Source organism: Echiichthys vipera (genome assembly GCF_963691815.1).
Source record: "Echiichthys vipera genome assembly, chromosome: 20".
Taxonomy (NCBI): Eukaryota; Metazoa; Chordata; class Actinopteri; order Perciformes; family Trachinidae; genus Echiichthys; species Echiichthys vipera.
The window spans coordinates 15,827,332-15,847,895 of NC_139845.1; the positions used below are offsets into that span (position 1 = coordinate 15,827,332).

The 20,564-nt window shown below is 39.4% G+C and overlaps 1 protein-coding gene across 1 annotated transcript; it reads left to right on the plus strand.

Annotated features, from left to right (window-relative positions):
- Nucleotides 1-1,597: 1,597 nt before the first annotated feature.
- On the plus strand, nt 1,598-20,064 carry LOC310962589 (mucin-6; the record flags this gene model as incomplete). The annotated part of the gene is made up of 32 exons (XM_083935095.1): nt 1,598-1,646; nt 2,333-2,558; nt 2,869-2,998; nt 3,123-3,186; nt 4,568-4,693; nt 4,782-4,902; nt 4,991-5,126; nt 5,404-5,473; nt 5,583-5,720; nt 5,875-6,024; nt 6,268-6,362; nt 6,465-6,597; nt 6,916-7,159; nt 7,562-7,602; nt 7,810-7,898; nt 8,139-8,293; nt 8,398-8,536; nt 8,720-8,824; nt 9,059-9,253; nt 9,444-9,516; nt 9,591-9,760; nt 9,954-10,110; nt 10,502-10,612; nt 15,323-15,558; nt 15,745-15,931; nt 16,320-16,542; nt 16,989-17,101; nt 17,506-17,615; nt 17,709-17,726; nt 17,837-17,990; nt 19,534-19,642; nt 19,896-20,064. 32 exons carry the CDS (start codon nt 1,598-1,600, stop codon nt 20,062-20,064), a joined length of 4,236 nt encoding a protein of 1,411 aa, XP_083791221.1.
- Nucleotides 20,065-20,564: the final 500 nt, after the last annotated feature.

Here is a 20,564-nt window from a genome sequence, read left to right on the forward strand (position 1 = left end):
TCTCTTCACTCACTCCCAATGACTTTGTTTTCAGCAGCTGTTCTGTATGTAAGGAGTGAATATTGGACTTACTTTGGCTGTTGGCCAGAAATATGACTCCAGATAATGTTCCACTGTGCCTTCTGAAAGTAAGTAAATTAGGCAACTAACTGTTGTTATCTATTTAGCAGGGGAAGGAACAGCTAAAGGCCGCTACATCCAGCTATTTTTCTCAGGAATTTGTGGAGGCAAAATCAGCATGAAGAGGTGAGTGAATATTGGACTTTAGTGACCTAGTGACCCTGGTGATCTGTTCATGTACCTTTAAATCATCAATGTCAATATACAGTGTAAAAGGTTTTGTCATGTTCATCTTTTAATGTTACTGTTTTACCAATAGCATTCTACCTTCAAATCAAAGTAATCAAAGCTATGCTGTAAACTAACTGATCTGTTTTTGTGTTTCTGTGACAACGGATAAAAAGGAAGAAGTACTGCCCCAGGGAGTTTTTTTTTTTTAATGAAAAAACTTTTGGTACATGCCACACAAGCTCTCTATGACAGGCGCAGTGAGTTGTGACAAGTCATTATGCAAGTAAAATATCATTGGACAGTTTTTGATATGCATACACATATTTAGTAGTGGTACAACTGTACGTAGCTACTTAAAACACTACTTACAATTGAATACATCCTTCAACCAATACCAAGCTACAATTGTTATATTTTAGTTATTTATGGTACAAGCATTAGGTGTGTTGTCAACACATCAGCAGTCTTCATTAAAGATCTATCAACCTGACCCAATACCTGTAATTCTGAGGCGTACTTTCACTGCATATAACCGATTTAAGTTAAGAAGCTTTTTAAACTGCAGTCCTAAGTTTAATCTTTGTCTGAAAAGAAATCTGAGTAGCTGCAGAACACGTCTTCTTTGTAATGTGGTACTCTCCCTCAGCTCTGAAAAATAACTAACTACATCCTGGTTCACGCACCCTCCCTCATTTTTCATTTTGTCCTGGGTCCTTTTGTCCTCTTGTCAAGGTATTGTCTATTTCAACAGTGATTACCTAAAAGTTATCCACCCTTTGTCCATTATGGAGTTAATATTTTACTCATTATTCATTGTGTGACATTTGCAACAGATATTAGCCTGGTGTTTTCATTTCTAGCAGGAAATATCAGGTTTAAATAAAAGAACAAGCTCAAGTTTCAAACTCTCTTTATTAGCAGTTTATAATGAGTTTTACACACTGTGTTTGTGCATCCATCCTGATCTCTTACTGATCAAGCTCTCCCTTTCTCACAATTTCCCACGGGAGTATATATCGGAGGGGTTGTTATAACATGAAATAGATTTCTGTAACTCTAAATGCAATTTGATAAGTAGGATATTCTTTAAATTAAGCTGGGTTTCCAGCATTGTGTGATCATTTCCTCATCACTGCTGAATTTGTTTAATGTTTAAACGGATTTCTTTTTCTCTAGTTTCCTGGTACTGGGTGGGCACTTAAGAGTTTGTTTGTATGGACACTGCGTATATAAGCCATGTGTTCAGTGGTTTGTGCAGTTGCTCTTTTTTCACATGCTCCCCTGCATTGAGAGAGCATCAGGCAGCATGAACCCACAGCGATGGATGATGGCATTCTGCTTTTCACTGGCTTCAGGTACATCCATACATTGTTTATTTAATAATTCAAATGTGAAATAATCATTAAATCAATCAAATTACAAATCAAAAAGAAATATTGTTCTTTTTACTATACTTCAACTCAGCTTTAATTACTAACTTTACAAAAGTTTACACAAAAAACGTATGAAATGTGATGCACTGTTGTACCACTCGATAGTCCAATAATATAAGTGGTTGATTAGCATAACAAAGTACTTTTTGAAACTGCAGTAGAGTTAGCTAATTATTTTAGTGTATGACTTTTTCTTGGATTGGACTCTTTAATATTTCTTTTTCTACCTTTACCCTTTTAAAGGCTTGTTTTTTTTTAATCAAATACTGTATCTGGTATAACAAAGATAGTCCAGCTTTGTCCAAAGTATTTGTGTTATTATTTTAAATGTATTATTCATCTTTACCACCACTGTATCTATCTCCTAGTTTTAGGCACAGGGGAATCAGCTGCAACAACAGAGACTCAGAAATGTAAGTTTAAGTCAAATTAAGTTGGCTCTTGATCAGTCACACATCATTGCATATGATATATTTATCAGTTTTATTCAGTCACTGTTTCAATTCTCTGAAATTGTTTTATTGTTTCTTTTTTAATTTTTTTAATTTCATGTGGTTTATGTCACGTCTTGAGCCATTGCCTAGCATTAATCAGTAGATTTTGATCAGACACATGCAGGACATTTGGAAGTGGGGTTGTCAAGCCTTTCTACGGTTCAAGTTTCTATGTTCGGTCCAACTGTCCTTTCACCCTCACCCATTTCACCCACAACCGGGTGGAATGTGATATCACCACACGGCGGGGTGACAACGGGCTGCTGACCCAAGTTGAGATCATCATCAACAAAGTCAGGACTGTTTTGCAGAATGGACGCATCCTGTTGGAGAAGAAAAGGTTGGGCCCAACCTTAAGACATCCGGATATTGTTATTATTAAGGGAAAATTGCAGAGACAAAAAGAAAATGAGTCAGCCACACTAAAGTTTTTTGTTTATTTTTTTTTAATTAAAGAGATAGTGAAAAGAGTCAATCCACAATAAAAAAATAAATACCTGTTTTATGTCAGGTGGTGTCTTTATAATGTCTGGCAATTTGGAAATGTATATTTAAACTACTTATTATTTCTTATTATTTTATATTTATTGGCCTAACCCCCATTCTCTGTATCTTTACATTTATTATCTCCGATGTTTATTCGTTGACAGTGTTTCCCTTCCATACGACCACACCTACCAGCATATCTTTCATTTTGGCATCTACACTAAACTGAAGAGTTCTCTGCTTCCTCTGTCTGTCACCTGGCACAATGTACCTGGAGGCATAGATACTTTGTGGGTGAGTAAACATTCATTAGACACATGAGCATTAACTAAGTCATACAAATACATGCACACAATCCATATCCTAAGTAAATTGGAACATTTTCACTAAAGCCTTTTTCTTTTGTTTTTAACTTAAGGTGGAGCTGGAGCAGAACTTGAGCACTGACATGACTGGACTGTGTGGAAAACACAGCGCCCAAGGTCAGTTAAATGACTAGAATTAATAGCAGGATTGTAGTAACATTAGCACTGATAGCAACATGTGTCCTTTAAGAAGCAGAAATGATATTAGTGGTGGTAGCCTACAAATTGTGTTCATGATAGGCTATACATGAGTTTTATATAGAAGAGGAAAACTTTTGTTAAACTCTATGTGATGTTGAATTTAAATAAAGCGGCAAAAATGGGGGGGGGGGGGGGGGCACAAGTGTTAAATGAATGCCAGTATCAGTATTTCTAGTAACCATTATAATGTAGTTGATTATATGAGTGCACACTTCTTTTTTATACCAAACTTTGAAATTTGTTTGCTGTAAGAATGTACAATTTTCATTAAACCAGGCAACAAGCAGCAGTTGATCATGGGCAGCGTGCTTGCTGAGGACACATGTCAAATCCGAGATCCTGTCTCCATTCCGAATCAAGTAAGATGACTGTTGCAATGACCCAGATGACTGACTGACGGTTTAATATCCAACCGAGTGGTGTTGTAACAGTTTATTAACCTTGATCCTTTTGTTACTCAAAAATGCCACGTTGGGTCCTTGGATTTAAGGGAATTGGACCTGGAAAGGCCTTGAAAAATCATTGTTTAAGAACTTGCGGGAACCTTGGTGTTTACTTTTGTTGTTTTTTTTTAATCATTTATCAAGGATAGGCACAAAAAGCTTTGGCTTCAGCATTTTTGGGGGTCAGTAATATCACATGGGATTATATTTAGTTTAAAACAAAATCATTTATTTTTGATAACATGAATTAGTATTTTGTAACCACGTTCATGTCTGTATGGTCAATTTGTTATAAAATAAAACATGGGGTTTTAATTAAATTACGCCACTGGTTCTTTAGTTATAAGGTAGTGACTTTATGGGACATGGTGTTAGTATTGAGTATATTGAGTCATAAATGTTATACCGTAACATATTTATTGTTCACTCACCTCTTTAGGAGGCAAACCATTTAGCTATGTTTTAACTTGAAATGCGTTAAACACTCCTGAGTTTTAACATTCACACAACACAATATGTCCTATTTGAAGATGTTCGGGTGGTTTTCTCTGATGATACTTGTAGGTATGCAGACTGTTCTTTTCCTACACTTTGGATTGTCTGCGAGCCAGGGTGCCTCATTATATCCAACTCTGTGAAGAGAACATTTACAGCTATGAAACAAGCAAACACATCGGCTGTGCTTTCTTCAAAGAAGTTGTCCAACTGTGTGGAGAAAAAAGCTATGTCTGGAAGATATGGAGGAGTGTAACAGAATGTGGTAAAGTCCTTCAAATTGTTTAGGTCAAATTCATGTTTGGACACTTATGTGATGGACTCCTGATGTGATTGCCTGTTTCTGTTGGTGAATTTAGCGGAACGGGATTGTCCAGGAGACCTGATTTATGAAGACCGGGGTGCAGCCTTTGTTCCCAGCTGCTCCAATCCGACCCCTGCATTCTCCAGCCAGGAGATCACCTCCTCCTGTGTCTGCCCAGAGGGTGAGCACTATCTCACTTCATGACTTAGCTCTTTGTTTGTTATTGTCTCGCTTGTTTAGCTTACATGGTATACTAATTTGTGTTTTAGACAAGGTGCTCAATGATCGTGCAGAAGGCTTCCAATGTGTGAGTGCGTCCAGCTGCCCCTGTGTGTTTGCTGGAAAGAGCTACTCAACTGGAGACATACGCAGCAACAAGTGTCAGTCATGGTAAGTGAGCAGAAAAACTGTATTGATACTTGTGGAATATATTATTTCAAGTTTCTTATATTCATTTCACCCTCATTGCGCTCTCAAGCATGTGTGACAGCGGGAAATGGCGATGCACCGAAAACTCCTGCCCCCCTAGATGTCTCATTGAAGGGCAGTTTGTGACAACATTTGATGGCAAACAATATGTCCTGCCCAGTAAATGTACATATGTGGCTTCACAGGTGAATGTTTACTACTACCACAACATTTAACATTAACCCATGTTAACTTTTTTATGATACCAACTGGTCCTTTAAAATGGTTCTTTAAGGGTCTCAACTGGATGATAATAATCCATTTTTCTGAAGAGGCACCCTCCTTGAAAACAGTGTTTCTTCAGCTTCCTCAGGTACAGTCTTTGAGGGTGGAATTTAAAACAGTATATTCAGTCAAACAAATGTGACACAGCAGTAATGAATAGTCACAGAAATTAAATGCTCTTCCCATTTGGATTTGCAGGGAAAGTACATGTTTTCACTCAACATGATCAAATTCGGAGAGGAGGAGATCACTGAACTTCATCAGTCTGGTAAAATAAAAATAGGAAGAATTATCATTTATCATTTAGTAATCCATCCATAATGGCTTGGTTACCCAACCACCCACCAATCCACTTACCAACCTCTGTCACCTGTCAGATGATGCTCTGGTTTTCTGGCAGTCCTCCATGTACGTCCAGGTCCACACTTCCTTTGGTTTGAAGATTCAAGTCCAGATGTTTCCTGAAATCCAGCTGTACATCACCCCACCCAGAAATCAGTCTGGCATGATCTCAGGTCAGGATGTCACTCAACAAACAAGTCAAAATATATTGTTCTTCCCTTTAGTATTCACTTTCATTATGACTTAAAATATACAAAAATAAACACAGAACTTCATCCTCTTGGATGATCCGATTTGATCTGTAATCATAGTCAGGTTGTCTTTCAGGGCTTTGTGGAAACAGCAACAATGACACCACAGACGACTTCACCACCAGCAGTGGCATAATCGAGAACTCAGCTCAACCTTTTGCTCAGTCCTGGAGTTTGCGTGCTTGTGCAGTGAACATACCCAACACCTGCATCAACACAGACAATGGTACTGATGAATTATAGGAATGTGCTTCTAAAATGTAGAAATTAGTGTGTGGATTTATACACAACATTTTTTTTGTCTTCCTGACTTTTGCGTATCAATGAGGAGATGTTTTTTTTGGTTTTTTTTTAAATAGAAAGAATTAATTGCAATTTGGTATGAAAACTCACAACTTTGCTTGCTTCTCTGTGATCAGATACAACTCCTTCAAAACACATTTCATTATTTCAATATGTATTTCTGCAGAGATATTTGCTGATGAAAAGTGCTCTGTGTTGAACAACCCAACTGGGATATTTGCTAAATGCCACAGTCATATCCCAACTGATCACTACCACACGGTAACCAAACTTTTCCACAGATCTAAATCCTTATAAGCCATTTAATTTGCGTTCACGTATCAATAAGTGACTTGTTAACATGGAATTGATTTTTATTTCCAGGCTTGCATCCAAAGAACATGTAACTGCTGCAGCAGATTGCAGCAGTGCTTGTGTGTTGCCCTGGCCAGTTATGCCAAAGCCTGTGCCTCTCTGGGTGTTGTAATTGGTGACTGGAGGAAAGCCACCAACTGCAGTGAGCTCAACTTTGATAAACATATAACATATTCTTTATTGTTCACTTAACTGAAAATTTGTCCAACCGATCCCAAAAGCTACTTCCTGCTGGCATGTTCTGAGATAGTTGTTGTTTTCACTTTTACAATTCTGATGAAAGAATGATTCAAATCTGCAAATGTTTATGACAGTAAATGTAAACACTTTTAGGCTTAATCAACTATTGTGTTACAACTGCCAAGAATGTACATCTATGTTACCAGTAATGTCACATATTAGTGCAGGCAGTATTAAAATCTGTGGTGTATTTAATGTTAATCACAATGTTCTTTTGAAGCTCTGAAATGTCCAAAGAACCAAGAATTCTCCTACAGCATGCAAGCCTGCAACCACACATGCCGTTCCCTCTCTGGCCCTGACCCTCGCTGCGGGCTGGACGACTCCCCCGTGGAAGGCTGTGGCTGTCCAGAGGGAACTCACCTGAACCAAGGGAACACCTGTACCCCAAAGGCAGAGTGTTCTTGTCAATACTATGGTGGTACAGCGGCCCCGGGGTCTGTTGTTATTGATGGACGAAAGTGGTGAGCTGATCATCTAAGGATTTACAGCTATTTAAAATGCTTCAATGCCATTGATGGCTGAGGGTAAAACTCATTCGTCTGCCCTAACCAAGTATTCACAGAGCTGTTGTAGTGTGCTCAATTGTGTAGTCTGTACCTATGATACACATTTCCACATCTTTTTTCATATCAGAGCAAGTCAAGGTGCTATATAAATACTGTGAACGTAACAAAACTCTCAGTCCACAGAGAAATGTACACAGCCTGTATTCAGAAACTCTAATAATGGGTTTTTGAACATTAAAAGATGTAAACATCTTCTAGTAGAAACCCAAAATACAAACATGAACCTGAAAAGGGGCATCATATGGGACCTTTAAGCAAAATTGTATGGTATCTCAAACCAAATATTGTCTATTGCAGCGTCTGTGAGAATGGAGAAATGCGCTGTTCTACGGATTGTGGTAAATGTATATTTTTCTGTTTTAATCACATCAAACTCATAGTCATCTTTTTTTATCTTTGCTCAATTAATTTAACTTCATTTATATGTTAAGCAGTGTTTAACTACAACATGAGTAGCAATTCACCCAGAATTTTTGGCAATTAAAAAATAAGTATAACTCCTAAACCTAATAACAACTTGTCAAACTGTCTGATAATTAATACAGGGTGCAGAAATGGAAAGGTTTGTGTTCATTGCTCCGAGGAGCCTGTTAACACAGCCCAGAAAACCTGTGAAAGTCTCAGCAAACCAATGGTAGGTCAACAGATTATATGTTTATATACATGCCACTCTCATTCATTATTACTCATCATGGTATTAAAGCAGGGATTAATTACCTGTTAAAACTACAAGATTAATAATGTGGCTGTTTATTATTAGCATATTTTTTGTGATGTGATGCTTTTCTTGTCACGATTAGGAGCCGCATCTACCTATGTTATACTTATGTTGTTGTATTGTGATCTAAAAGATTTCTTTTGGTGTGATTTCCAGGCCGACAATATGACCTGTGAGAGTGGCTGTTACTGCCCACATGACCAATACGAGGATCACCGCGGAAACTGTGTTTCTCTGGACAACTGCACCTGTTTGTACAGCGGCAAAGTGTTCAGTGCAGGACAGCACGTCAAAACCAACTGTAAAACATGGTAACACCTGCATTAGTGCTGCTTTCCTACTTCATTCAAAAACGTATTTTTCCTCCAAATTCTCAAAAACCCATGATACAGGGGCTGATCCTACTCTCTTATAGTATCTGTGGTCAGGGTCAGTGGCACTGCAGAGACGAGCCTTGCCCTGGGAAGTGTCAAGTTTACGGAAATGGACACTACCAGACCTTTGACTCAAAATGGTACCGCTTTGATGGACAATGTCAGTACACACTTGTTGAGGTGAGATCAAACATTAAAATGCGAACAAAATTCCAATTTTTTTGCTGAAGCTTTGTAGGCTTCCAGTGCATCACATGCAAAGGACACAAAGGTATCATTCACACTCTAGTGTCCATTTTTTAAAATAGAGACTTTAGTTTTCTATATTTTTCTTTATGATCTATACTGATGTTTTTACTTTAGGACAACTGTGGAATTAGAAACGGCACCTTCTCCGTCAGAGTGGAGAGTGTTCCCTGCTGTGATGAGGCGCTCACTTGCTCTCGATCCATCATCCTCGACCTGCAGGTGGATGACTGTTTCTGGGGTTCTCCATTTTTCTTCACTTAGACCCTGAGCTATTGTTCTCATGTTGTTTATATATTTTCATTATACTGTAATATCCATTCATTTATTCATTTATTTTCATCCCATTGTTTTACTCATTACATCAATCAATAGGTTATTACACACTCAGCTCTTTCTGTCATCATTAAAAAATAACCTAGCATACTACAAATTGTACCTGTGTTTATCTAAAAGGGGGAAGTCACCCTGACACTGAGTGACATGAAGGTTACCAGACGCCACCATGAAGGCTGGACTCTGCAGAAAGATTCCCTTTACTCCACACACACTGCGGGACTCTACATCATAATCTCAGTGCCAAGCAGAGGGATAACTCTTATATGGGACAAACACACCCGGATCACAATAGAACTGCATGAATACTGGAGGGTGAGTGATGAGAAGTCTGAAATTGAGTCATTGATATATAACCTGTCACATGATTAAACCTTGAAAATGTTGGAAATGACATCGGTAGTATCAAAAAAGACACTAAAATTATACTTCAGCATTGACCATCACTAATAAACCCATCCTCTCTGAGTGTAATTTCAGACCTTTTTAACCGTCTCTCCTGTAGAGCCGAGTGTGTGGTCTCTGTGGGAATTTTGACTCCAATGAGATGAATGACCTACAGATAAGTGGCTCAGGAGGTAAGGTGGTTTCCTTTTGTTTTCTTTTTTCCCTTTGTCATGTTTGTAAAAATAACACCAACAATCTGTTTTAGTGGTGTCCACCCCCCTGGCATTTGGCAACAGCTGGAAAGCCACCACACCTCCCTGCTCTGATGTGACCACTGAGATATTTCCATGCGAACGCAACTCCTACTGCTCAGCCTGGGCCCAGCGACGTTGTAGGATCATTACAGGAGACACATTCAATGATTGCCACTTAAAAGTATGCATTTTACATATTTAGCATACCACCAACGCCAGAAACGGGTTGGACTCCTGTAATTGTTAAAGATTTGGGATTTTCTTATCCAAATCTGTTGCAATATAATACCATATAACTATGCACAGTAATACCCTTCATTGAGAGCCCTAACATGCTGATAAAGCCTCCATTTTGGATGTTCTACAATCCCCAGGTGGATCCAGGTCCCTATTACCTTGCCTGTGTGCAGGAGTCCTGCTCCTGTGAGTTTGAAGGGAAGTTCCTGGGCTTCTGCACAGCTGTGGCAGCCTACGCAGAGGCCTGCAGTGCAAAGGATGTGTGTGTAAAATGGAGGACACCTGATTTGTGTCGTAAGTTAAAAACCCATTTCCCCCTCACTAACATTAGTTTGACCTCATCTCGGAAATCCATCTTCTTTCAGATGACAGGAAAGTAACAGTAAAGTGACATCACATTTTGTGATAGCTTATATCTTAAATCCATAAAGTGAACATTGATAAGATCATCATCTTCTTTAAGTTTACATATTTTCACAGCTTGGTATTAAATATATATACACTTTATATAACGTTTGGTAACCATTTCTTTGATATTATGTAGAGGACTAGCAGTGTTAAAGTAAAAGTAATCTATCAATATAGCTAACAATCCATGAAAAGTGTCAATTAGTTTGGGATTTTTGCGAAACATAAGCGTTAACTCAGTCTGTAACAATTTAAACTGTGATCATTTATATCATAGCGGTCTACTGTGACTACTACAATGAGCAGGGCCAGTGTAGCTGGCACTATGAAGCTTGTGGTGAGCTGCTAACTTGCGGCAAAGACAACTACGACACTCACAAGCTGGAAGGTAACCAAACTCTGTCAGTTGTATTCAATTACTAAGAGCTAAACGTATTTTTCAAGCATCACTTGAATTTAGTGTCTGAAAGGGATAACTTGGAACTTTTGAAGAGGGTTTGTATGAGGTGCTTCTCTAAGTGTGTTATCTACAGTACAGTAGATGGCAGTGTGCAAACTAAACCATGGCCTTTGGAACTGATCATTTTTTTTAAACGTGGGGTTTGAGGATTGTATACCATCACGTAGAGCAGACTGACTGTGACTCTATTTGCAAAGAAGCACTCATAGCCGCAACAATGTAGGTCTACTTGCTTAAGGTGTGATGGCAGGAGTAACATGCATAACGGTATCTTTATTCAGTGATGAATCCCACTCATGCATTAATCATACATCAATAATAGCCTTATTTGTATATATATTGTTAATATTTAAGAGAACCCCTAAAACTTCACAATTCATGCTCCCACTGGCAGTTTGCGCCCTGGATGACAGTCGGCAAGCCCACAATTTTTTAAAATCCAGAATCTGTGCACCAGTGGCGATTGCTCTAAGACTGCAAGGGAAGCTCAGCTTCCCCTAAAATGTCACAAGAAAAAAAGTGTTGAGATATGTACTGCTGTTTGTACATTTCATTGACTAAATATGCACTAGAAAATCTTCATCTTTTGTTCAGAATCAGCCCCTTATCAAAGGTAACCGCCGCAACTTCCTTCTCATTCATCCCCACAGCGCTTTACACAGTCGGACGCTCAGCTTCTACTGACTTCAATGGGAAAGCGTAGAGCCGATTGTTCCGCTGCAGCCAAACTAGATGGTCATTGAATAAATGCTGGGCTTTGTCCCGCCTAACTGACGCTCAGCGTCACTGGGGGTCTATGGGACAGTGGGATGACCCGGACGCTCAGCTCCTGCATAATGATGGGATGAGCTTCTGAGGCAGAATCCTTTTGATTGACAGCTAAATGAGTGAATCAGCGACATTGAAGAATAAACATCCAGCGGAGCTTTTTCAAGTTTTTCATTCCGTTGTTCTGAACTGATCTGGAGTCTTAACTGATCCCCAGCAACTTTGTCTTTGCTAAAAACGACTAGCGTTGTGTTTGTCGACTCTGTTCTGTCACTCTGCGGTTTCTTTCCCAAACGAGCAGCGGCAGCTGCGGAGCTTATCCCCCCGTCACGATCACTCACACTCACAGGCGGTCACACTTCACAGTAGCCTGGAGCAGCAGCTCCAGCTGGGCCAAGGCCGTTTAAGCAGCATAGCTCTGCTGGCCATTGAGAGGACACTGGTCAAGTCCCTGGAAAAGACGCCTAGTTGGTACGACAAGCTCACAGATCATTTTCTTGAAAAGGAATGAAGGGTAGAATTTACATATGAATAAACAAACACATTTATGATGTAGGCCGGAAAAATTAGCTTCCCCTCCTTGAAAGACCAGCAGCCGCCAATGCCCGCGCACAGATCATCTTCTGCGCTGCATTCCTTTACACCACTGGATAAAAGTGTCTACTCCACTTTATGTTGTTGTGGCGTCTGTACTACCACACGTCACATCCGGCTGAGAGCTACATCAAATCAACATTTTCTACTCTGTCAAACGGCCTTCTGAGCGACTCACATGCTGATTAGGGGCGTTTTTGGCGGGATAGACCAGCCTCATTCAGGGTAGTCGACCATAGTGGAAACGCACCTAATGTAGCGTACACTTAAACTGATATTGATTGGTTTTGGTGGCTAAAGTGCATTTTGCTATGTTCTCCCGTCATAAGCAGTACATTGCTTAATGAAATTTAATGGACATTTTTCTTTTGCAGGATATGAATCCTCCACACCAGACTATCCAACAACAACAAATAATCTACACACAACCTACAACAAAGTTTAGCTTAGTTTCCCTGTCAGGACCCCAAACTAATTCTTCAAATATGGGGCGTGCTGACCACCATCTACTGGAGTAACACACTGACTATAGATAGGTACCTCATAAAACCCCACTTCAGAAACATCTGAACTATCCATTTGAACTCACTTAGTGTGTCTTTGATTCTGGCAGTGTTTAAAACAAACCTGACCTTCGAATAAAATTCTCATAAGTTATCATATCTATTGTTTTTACTAGTCAATGTTTACAGATCCATTTGCACCTATAAACATTATGTTTGTTTTTGGAAAAGGTTGCTACCCTAGATGTTCAAAGGAGGTGCCATACTTTGATGAAAATACTGGTGAATGCACCAAATTGAGAAACTGCACTTGTTATTTTAATGACACGGTCATTCAGCCTGGGGAAGTGGTGATGTTACAGTCTACGGAGTGGTAAGTTGAGCCATTATTAATATATACCCAGTAGGTCTAAATATGCACATTTTTAGGGTAACCACAATATGAAATGTATATATATATATATATATATATTAATACTTTTGGTAATTTTTGATTCTCTTATATCATCCGTGTCAGCCGCTGTGAAAATGGAACAATATTCTGTTGTAAGTATGAACTAACGTCATGTAAGGCAAGGCAAGGCAAGTTTATCTGTATAGTACATTTGAACAGCAAGGTCCTTTAAAGTGCTTTACATTAAACATTAAACAAATAAATAACTATATTAAAAAATATTTTAAAAAACGAGGGAATTGATGCCTCTGAACACTATTTTAGCAGCATCAATGACAGAATGTTAAACCACCATGTGCCACTACATTTACTGATGCATGTGCCTTTTACCAATAATACAAACATAACAGGTTTTGTGGCAATTGGCTTTTTAATTGTCTTGGATTACAAAAGTGTTGATTTAAAATCAGTTCTTCTTCCACCTCTATTCCCCAGCAACTCTGTTCACCACTACGCCTGCCACCACTCCTACACCAAATTCTCCCACCACAGCTGCTTTAACTACCGCTGTAACAATTGTGTTTTCCACCAACTCTACACCAACAACTACAACTTCCTTAACGACTGAAATGTTGTCAACAACACCAACAACTACAGCTGCTTCAACTACCACTGTGACCCCAGTAACCCCTACAGAAGTAACTAACACAACAGGAATCACTACTCGGGCACCCACCACATCATCTGCACCAACTACAATGACAACTGCTGCCTCAACACAGCTTACAATGATAACAAATAGCAGTGCATCTACCACAGTACAGACGACCACAACAGAGTTACCTGTATCTGAACCTCCAAGCACAGTGCTTACCACTTACACAACTCTGAGTACTTTGTTCACCAACGCTTCAACAACATCGACAGCAGAATCAGAGCCCACAGAGACAGTTACACCAACGGATACTATCACAACTCAACCAACAACAAAACAGCCAAAAGCAACGACATTTCAATTAACTACCAATTTTGCAACCAATGCTACAGTTGACGAAACCTCAGGTCCAACTGAAGCCAACACTACAGATGCTCCCACTGAAACATTTACTTCTACAAATCCAACCACTCAGCAAATTACCACATCTTCAGCAACAGAAATGTCTCATGCAGTGACGTCTACATCTACCATGACTCTACCGACAACAAATACCACGGAGATGTCTACGGAGACTACCTTCATAACTGCCAGTACAGAGGCAACACCTGTCACAGGACCTCCACGAACACTACATCCCACAGCCCAAGGTGTGTGCGATGTGTTTCAATACTGCAGCAGTCAGTTCCTTAAAATGGTCTTAATAATGTTTTAGTCTTTTCTATGTTCATGCTCATTTGTATGTTTCTTTAACCACCAGTGTGTGAGTGCATTGACATGAAGAGGGGAAAAAGTTGGGATTGCGATGAGATGTGGACAGAGGACTGCTTCCATAAAATCTGTAGACAAGGGAAAATAGAGTTGACTCCGGTGGTTTGTCCAGAGCCTCAAATTCCAAACTGCCCCAGAGACCAGTTCATAAAAGTCTCGGATGGATGCTGTGAAACATGGAAGTGTGACTGTAAGTGTATCCTTTTCTCTGCCACTGCTCGAACTAGCTCTCACTTATCCCTTCTCTTTTTTCTTCATTTGTGCTTAATATTTGCCTCTCTCCATCTCTCCATCTTTGTTTTTTTGTGTTTGGTTATTACAATTAATCAGGTGGGGAAAAATAATGTATGTTGTAAATTGAATGGCCATCAATGAAATAGTTCTTGGATGGATTGATTGTTGGATTATTGATAACGTCAGCCCTAGATTCATACTGCTAAATTGACTAATTGTTTTTTAGGAGTTTTGTTTTAGCTCAGTCTGTCTGTTGGTATGTTTGTTTGTGTGTTAGCAAAATGAGGGCAAAAACACTGACTGGATCTTCCTGAAACTTGGTGGGACAATGTAGAATGGGCCAAGAAAGAATCTATGTTCTTTAGAGTGGAAAGAAAATGTTTATGTTTTACATTCCGCTATTTTTAAGAATTTGCTCATCTAATCTATGGTAAAGTCTTGATTTAAAAACTACACTGCCCTCACATTTTCCGGGGGGTACTTCTCTGTTTTGGCCATGTCCGGAAGCCTTCAGAAAACCTGCACAAATACAGAGAAAATGAACAAAGATGACTGACAGGAGGCTCCATCGGAAGAAAATCACATTGTGACAAAAGGCATTAGTGCTGCATCCATGCAGTCTTGTTAAAATTGTAAAAAATAAGAGTGCCCTTGTAATTTTTAAATATATTTATTGTTTTCTGTCCATATATACTAAAATCAACTCTTGTCCTTCCTAGGCCTCTGTGAGTTATATGGGGACCCCCACTACATCTCTTTCCAGGGTATAGCCTTTGATTTTCTGGAGGACTGCACCTACATCCTGGTGGAGGAGCGGTCACCACGTCATAATCTGACCATTGCTGTGGACAACTTCTACTGTATGCCAGGCCTCCACGGCTCCTGCATTAAAGGAATCATCCTGAAATATCAGAACAATATAGCTACACTCAGTATCTCTCAGTTTGAAGTACAGGTAAGGTATAATATAACCCTATTTATTTACGGTATGTCATGTCACCATGCCTCCTTATTCAATATGGGGGGGTGGGTGATAAAGATTTTATGGTATAATATGTTTACCTTGAAGCTGTACTATTTAAGGACATATTCTATTGAAAGAATTAGAGATTTGGTTTGATAAACATCTAATCTGCCCAAGGCTACTCTGAACAACATCACTGTGGAGCCGCCATATGAGCAGCATGGTTGGAGGTTTGAGAGCACGGGGTACACAGTGACAATCTACCTCCCAGAGATCCGCTCTTATGTCTCCATCAGTCCATCTTACACACTGGAGGTCAGGCTGGCCATGGAGCACTTCCTCAACAACACCCAAGGACAATGTGGTGGGTAATATATAGAAAGGGTCGGTCCATAGGTTTAGTGTATATGTAAGTGCATATTGTATATCCATTTTAACCATGGTTAAAAGAAAACCTTTTGCCAAATTAGCTTGTAGTGTAGGCTAACAAAGCCAAACAGTATGTTTCGCGTAAAACTGCATTAAACACTTTCTGATCACTGGAGGACAGCAAGAAACACTGATCCTTTTTAGACAGCATAAATGCTCTTTGTCTGAGGGTGTTGTTGAGGGAGGGGTCTATTTGTGGGCAAGAGAACTGAGGGCCAAAAGCAGCCAAAAGCGGTATAGTACAAAGAGTGTCTATGTCAGTTCAAATCTACAGTATATGTATATATGAGACATCATATCGCAACTCTCCATCTTCTCTCCAGGTGTATGTGGTGTTGGATCATGTATCCGTAAAGGAGGGCAGATTGAGGATGACAGCTGCTGTGATAAGACAGCCTATGACTGGGTGTACCCTGACCCACTGAAGCCAGCCTGTGTCTCTGCACCAAGGGACATACCTTGTCACTCAACCACAACAGTACACCCTAATATAACTACTTCCACCTCCTGCCCTGCAAGCTCACTATGTGAAGTGCTAGACCACCCGTAAGCTCCATATACACACAAACACACAAACCGTGTCAGGGAATTGGTGTCAGAATTGCCGTGTTTGCTCACACGACTGTATTCCATAAAAGTGAGGCATAATGTTTTTCCTTTACTCAAGAGCTACCTCTGTGACTAATGCAGGCACATCCACAACCACCCTTTTGCCCCATATACCCTACTAATGCCCTATGAGTCAACCGTAACACCATAACAACATTTAAATAACCACCCAGTAGGGACCTACCAACAAGCCAGTACAACCTGAGCAGCCATATACTACTAGTTTTTTCTATATTTAGTTGTCTTTATTGTTTTATCAATCTTATTTCAAGTGTATATAAACTTAACCGTCTGTCTCTGTGTATGTTTCCCGTTGTTGTATGTTTACTATTATTGTATTGTTTAGCTATTAACTTAACATCTAATCTATTCTGTTTCCTCAGAGTCTTTTCAAATTGCAGCGGGCATGTGAAAAAGGAGAACTGTGAGTTTGACTCATGTAGGAATGGTCCTTGCTCTTCATTAGAGAAAGCTGCTGAGGATTGCAAGAATGCTGGTATCTGTATTGACTGGAGAGGACTGACTAATGGAAACTGTAGTATGTATCTTTTATCCTTCTTCTTATGCTCTGTAAAGCAAAGCCAGTCAAACCGGGCTTGTATTTTCACACATTTCTGTGTTTTATAAACCTGAATGTTTTGATGTTTGGATTTTAAAGATGTATATATTCCTCTTTAAACTGATGCGTGCATTAATTACTTCATTGTACTTGTTCATGTTTCAGACGTGACATGTCCAAAAGGACTGATTTTCAGAGAATGTCGTGACAAGCTGGATGACTTCTGCTATGGAGGGTGAAGTTTACTTTTACCAAATACCACCCATCCCCTTTTTAAACCTAGAATGTTTCCCATGTCAAGATTCCAGCATTTCTATTTCTCTTCTGGTTTGGCTGTACAGAGTACGTTATCCAGGAGCCTCCCTCGAGAAACTCAAGGCAGGCTGCTTTTGTCCCAGTGGTCAATTCAGAGCAGGAAATCACTCAAACGTCTGTGTGTCTGACTGTCCCTGTGAGTAACATGACCTATTAGGCTTAGACACCCTAAATATACAGTATGTTGTCATAACTAGTGTTAATATAGAGTTTGTGTCTCTTCCATCAGGTTGTAAAGGACCATTTGGTGAGCCCAAACTGGTGAGTATCTTTGTCTCATCAGTATGAAAATAGTAATAAATCTTACGCTAGATTGCATTCTAGATTTAAAAAGTATTTCAATACCTGTTTTTTCAGCCTGGGGAGGTGTGGCAGTCTGGCTGTAAACGGTGTACATGTAACATCCAGACTTGCACAGAGGTGTGTGTTCCAATACCTCCTGAGCCAGCTCCCCTCTGTAGCCCCAATGCTGTACTGGTAAACACCTCTTGCTGTGATCATCAGATTTGTGGTAAGCACCGGCACGTCATAATATTTTAAAAGGATGGTATCTCAGTGACTTTCCTTTCTTCACATTTATACTTATACAAATGACACATTACTACTTAATGTTTCAGTTGAGAAGACATGCAATTATCGTGAACAAACATACAAGGTATGTTGTGTCTAATGTTATAACAGTCTCTCTTTATGACGAAGAAAAGTGTTTCTTTTCCTTAGAGTAAAAAACAATTTATGATCGAGTTTGTACTGCATTGTGTGCGTGCGCGTGCGTGTGCTCGTGCGTGTGTGTGTGTGTGTTTAGGTGGGAGACAGATGGAACGATTCTGCCCATCCTTGCATGTCATATAGTTGCAGCAAAGAGGGTATTCAGACGGAGACTAGAGTCTGTCCCACAGAAGAGTGTCAGGAGGTACTGCACAACCCATGCTCTGTTCCTTAAAATGTAATTCCGGCGCAAAATCATCCCATGGTCTTTTTTGGCACTCACATACACACTTTACACTTTGCTTCATTTGCTATAAGATGGAGTAAAGACTTGTGTTCTATTTTGTAGTTCCCTGGTTAATTGTACATCCCTACTGTTACTGTCTGTAGGGCTTACAGGTACACAGTTATTAATTGCACTCTTTTAGCATTTAGCTTGAATAAAATGCTGTGCTTTGACCATGTCTCGGTATGGAGTTCATTAACTTATATGAGCTACAATACGTAGGTAAAAATGTCTTGTAAATACATGGCAACATAATGGCGTACATAGTCAGAATTTAACATGCGTGTTAAAAGTTGGATTTTAAAACCATTTATTTACATTATCAGCATCTAACAATTGGTATTGTGATGTTTAATTTTTAGTAAAAAATCCTCAGAGAAGTCTGGAATTTTGAAATGGAACATGTGTAACCCTGTTTTGAGCAGTATTAGTAGTTAAGAAAGCTGTTTTAACTGTGATGCCCCGAGATAATCACTGTTGAGGTCAGTCTGTTAGCGACTCGACCGGATTTCTCTGTTAATAGTTTATCCACGAGAAAAACAGTCTCGATATCTTATTTGATGTATGTGTATAAGTGCTAAAAAAGACCATGGGATGATTTAGCACCTGAACTTTAAACTCCTAACTGTGCTTAACTATTTTTCAGTCACATTTATTAGCTGTGGAAAGAAAGCATATTTTCCTACAGGCGGGACATTCTAAAACAAGAAAATAGCTAACAAAGACGTGCAAATAAGATTTTTAATAAACAGTAGCTGATACACTAGAAACAAGCCATTGTTAAGATTAAGTAAAAATAAGGAAAACACCAAACATTTAACCTGAGCTTTATTCACCAGGAGGACAGAATTTGGGACGACCAACACTGCTGCTTCACATGTAAGTCAAGTCAAAATCAATGAAACATTCAAGGCGTTTATAATTTCAGTTTGTACAAGTTTTTAATGAGAGACTTTCATTCATTCAAATTTTGATAAAGTCACAAAAATATCTTCACATTTTGTTGATGCATTTTTCTCCCCATCACACTGCCTCCTGTGTTTATTTCCTCTGACTTCAGGTAACAAGAGCTGTGCTCTGAAGGTGACCAATATCAGCTTTACCATAGACAACTGTACCAGCGTCATGCAGATACCTGTGTGTCAGGGCCAATGTACGTCTCAGCCCAGGTGAGAACAAATATGCCTGTCACTGATCAAAAGCAATAGTTATGACACTGCCAAGTAACCAATTTTGAGGTTTTTTATTATTTTGCCTTCAGTCCGTGTGAATTTTACAGCCTCTCCTTAAAAACTCTAGTAAAGGATATAATAACAAATCTATCTTCATCCGTCTGTCTGGCTCAATCCCTCTCACCCCTACTCCTTCACTCCCTCCACCTCCCACTCCCACTCTCCCCTCCTCCCCTCCGTGCCTTAACAGGGTCGTGTTAAAAGGTGACCTACAGGTGGAGCAGAAGTGCAGATGCTGTGAAGAGTGGAGCTCAGAGAGGAGACCAGTGACCCTGCAGTGCTTGGACCTCACGACCCGACACTTCACCTACAAGCATATCACCAGCTGTGAGTGCAAAGCCTGTAGCATACTGCGCTGAAAAGTACTAGAGTAAACACAGGCCGGAGCCAAGAATAAACGTTAGTGTAATGAATCCTTTAGATGTCCAAATCAAAATGTTTTTTAAATGTTTTGGATTATTAATGGAAACACTGAAATGTATTTAGATCTTTGAAATCCAAAAATGATCAAATTATAAATTTGCTCACTTGGGTTTAAGGACCCACCGGTTAAGATCTCTGTTTTAAAGCATTATTGAATCGGTTATATGTCAAATAAAAATAATGATTTTTTTATTCACCAAAGTTTGTAGTATGTATCTTCTTTCGGTGCAGTATTAAACATTAAATCTCCTCTATTCACACTTTGTCACCCGATTAGTACCTACAGTACCTACTGGCAACCACACTGCCCTGGCTTTGATCATATCCATACCCACGCCAGTGGGAGTAAAGGAAATATACTTGAAAGAAGACATTTAAAAATGGCCACAGCAACATCTCTTTCCAGAATCAATATTATCATTCCTCTAAATAATCC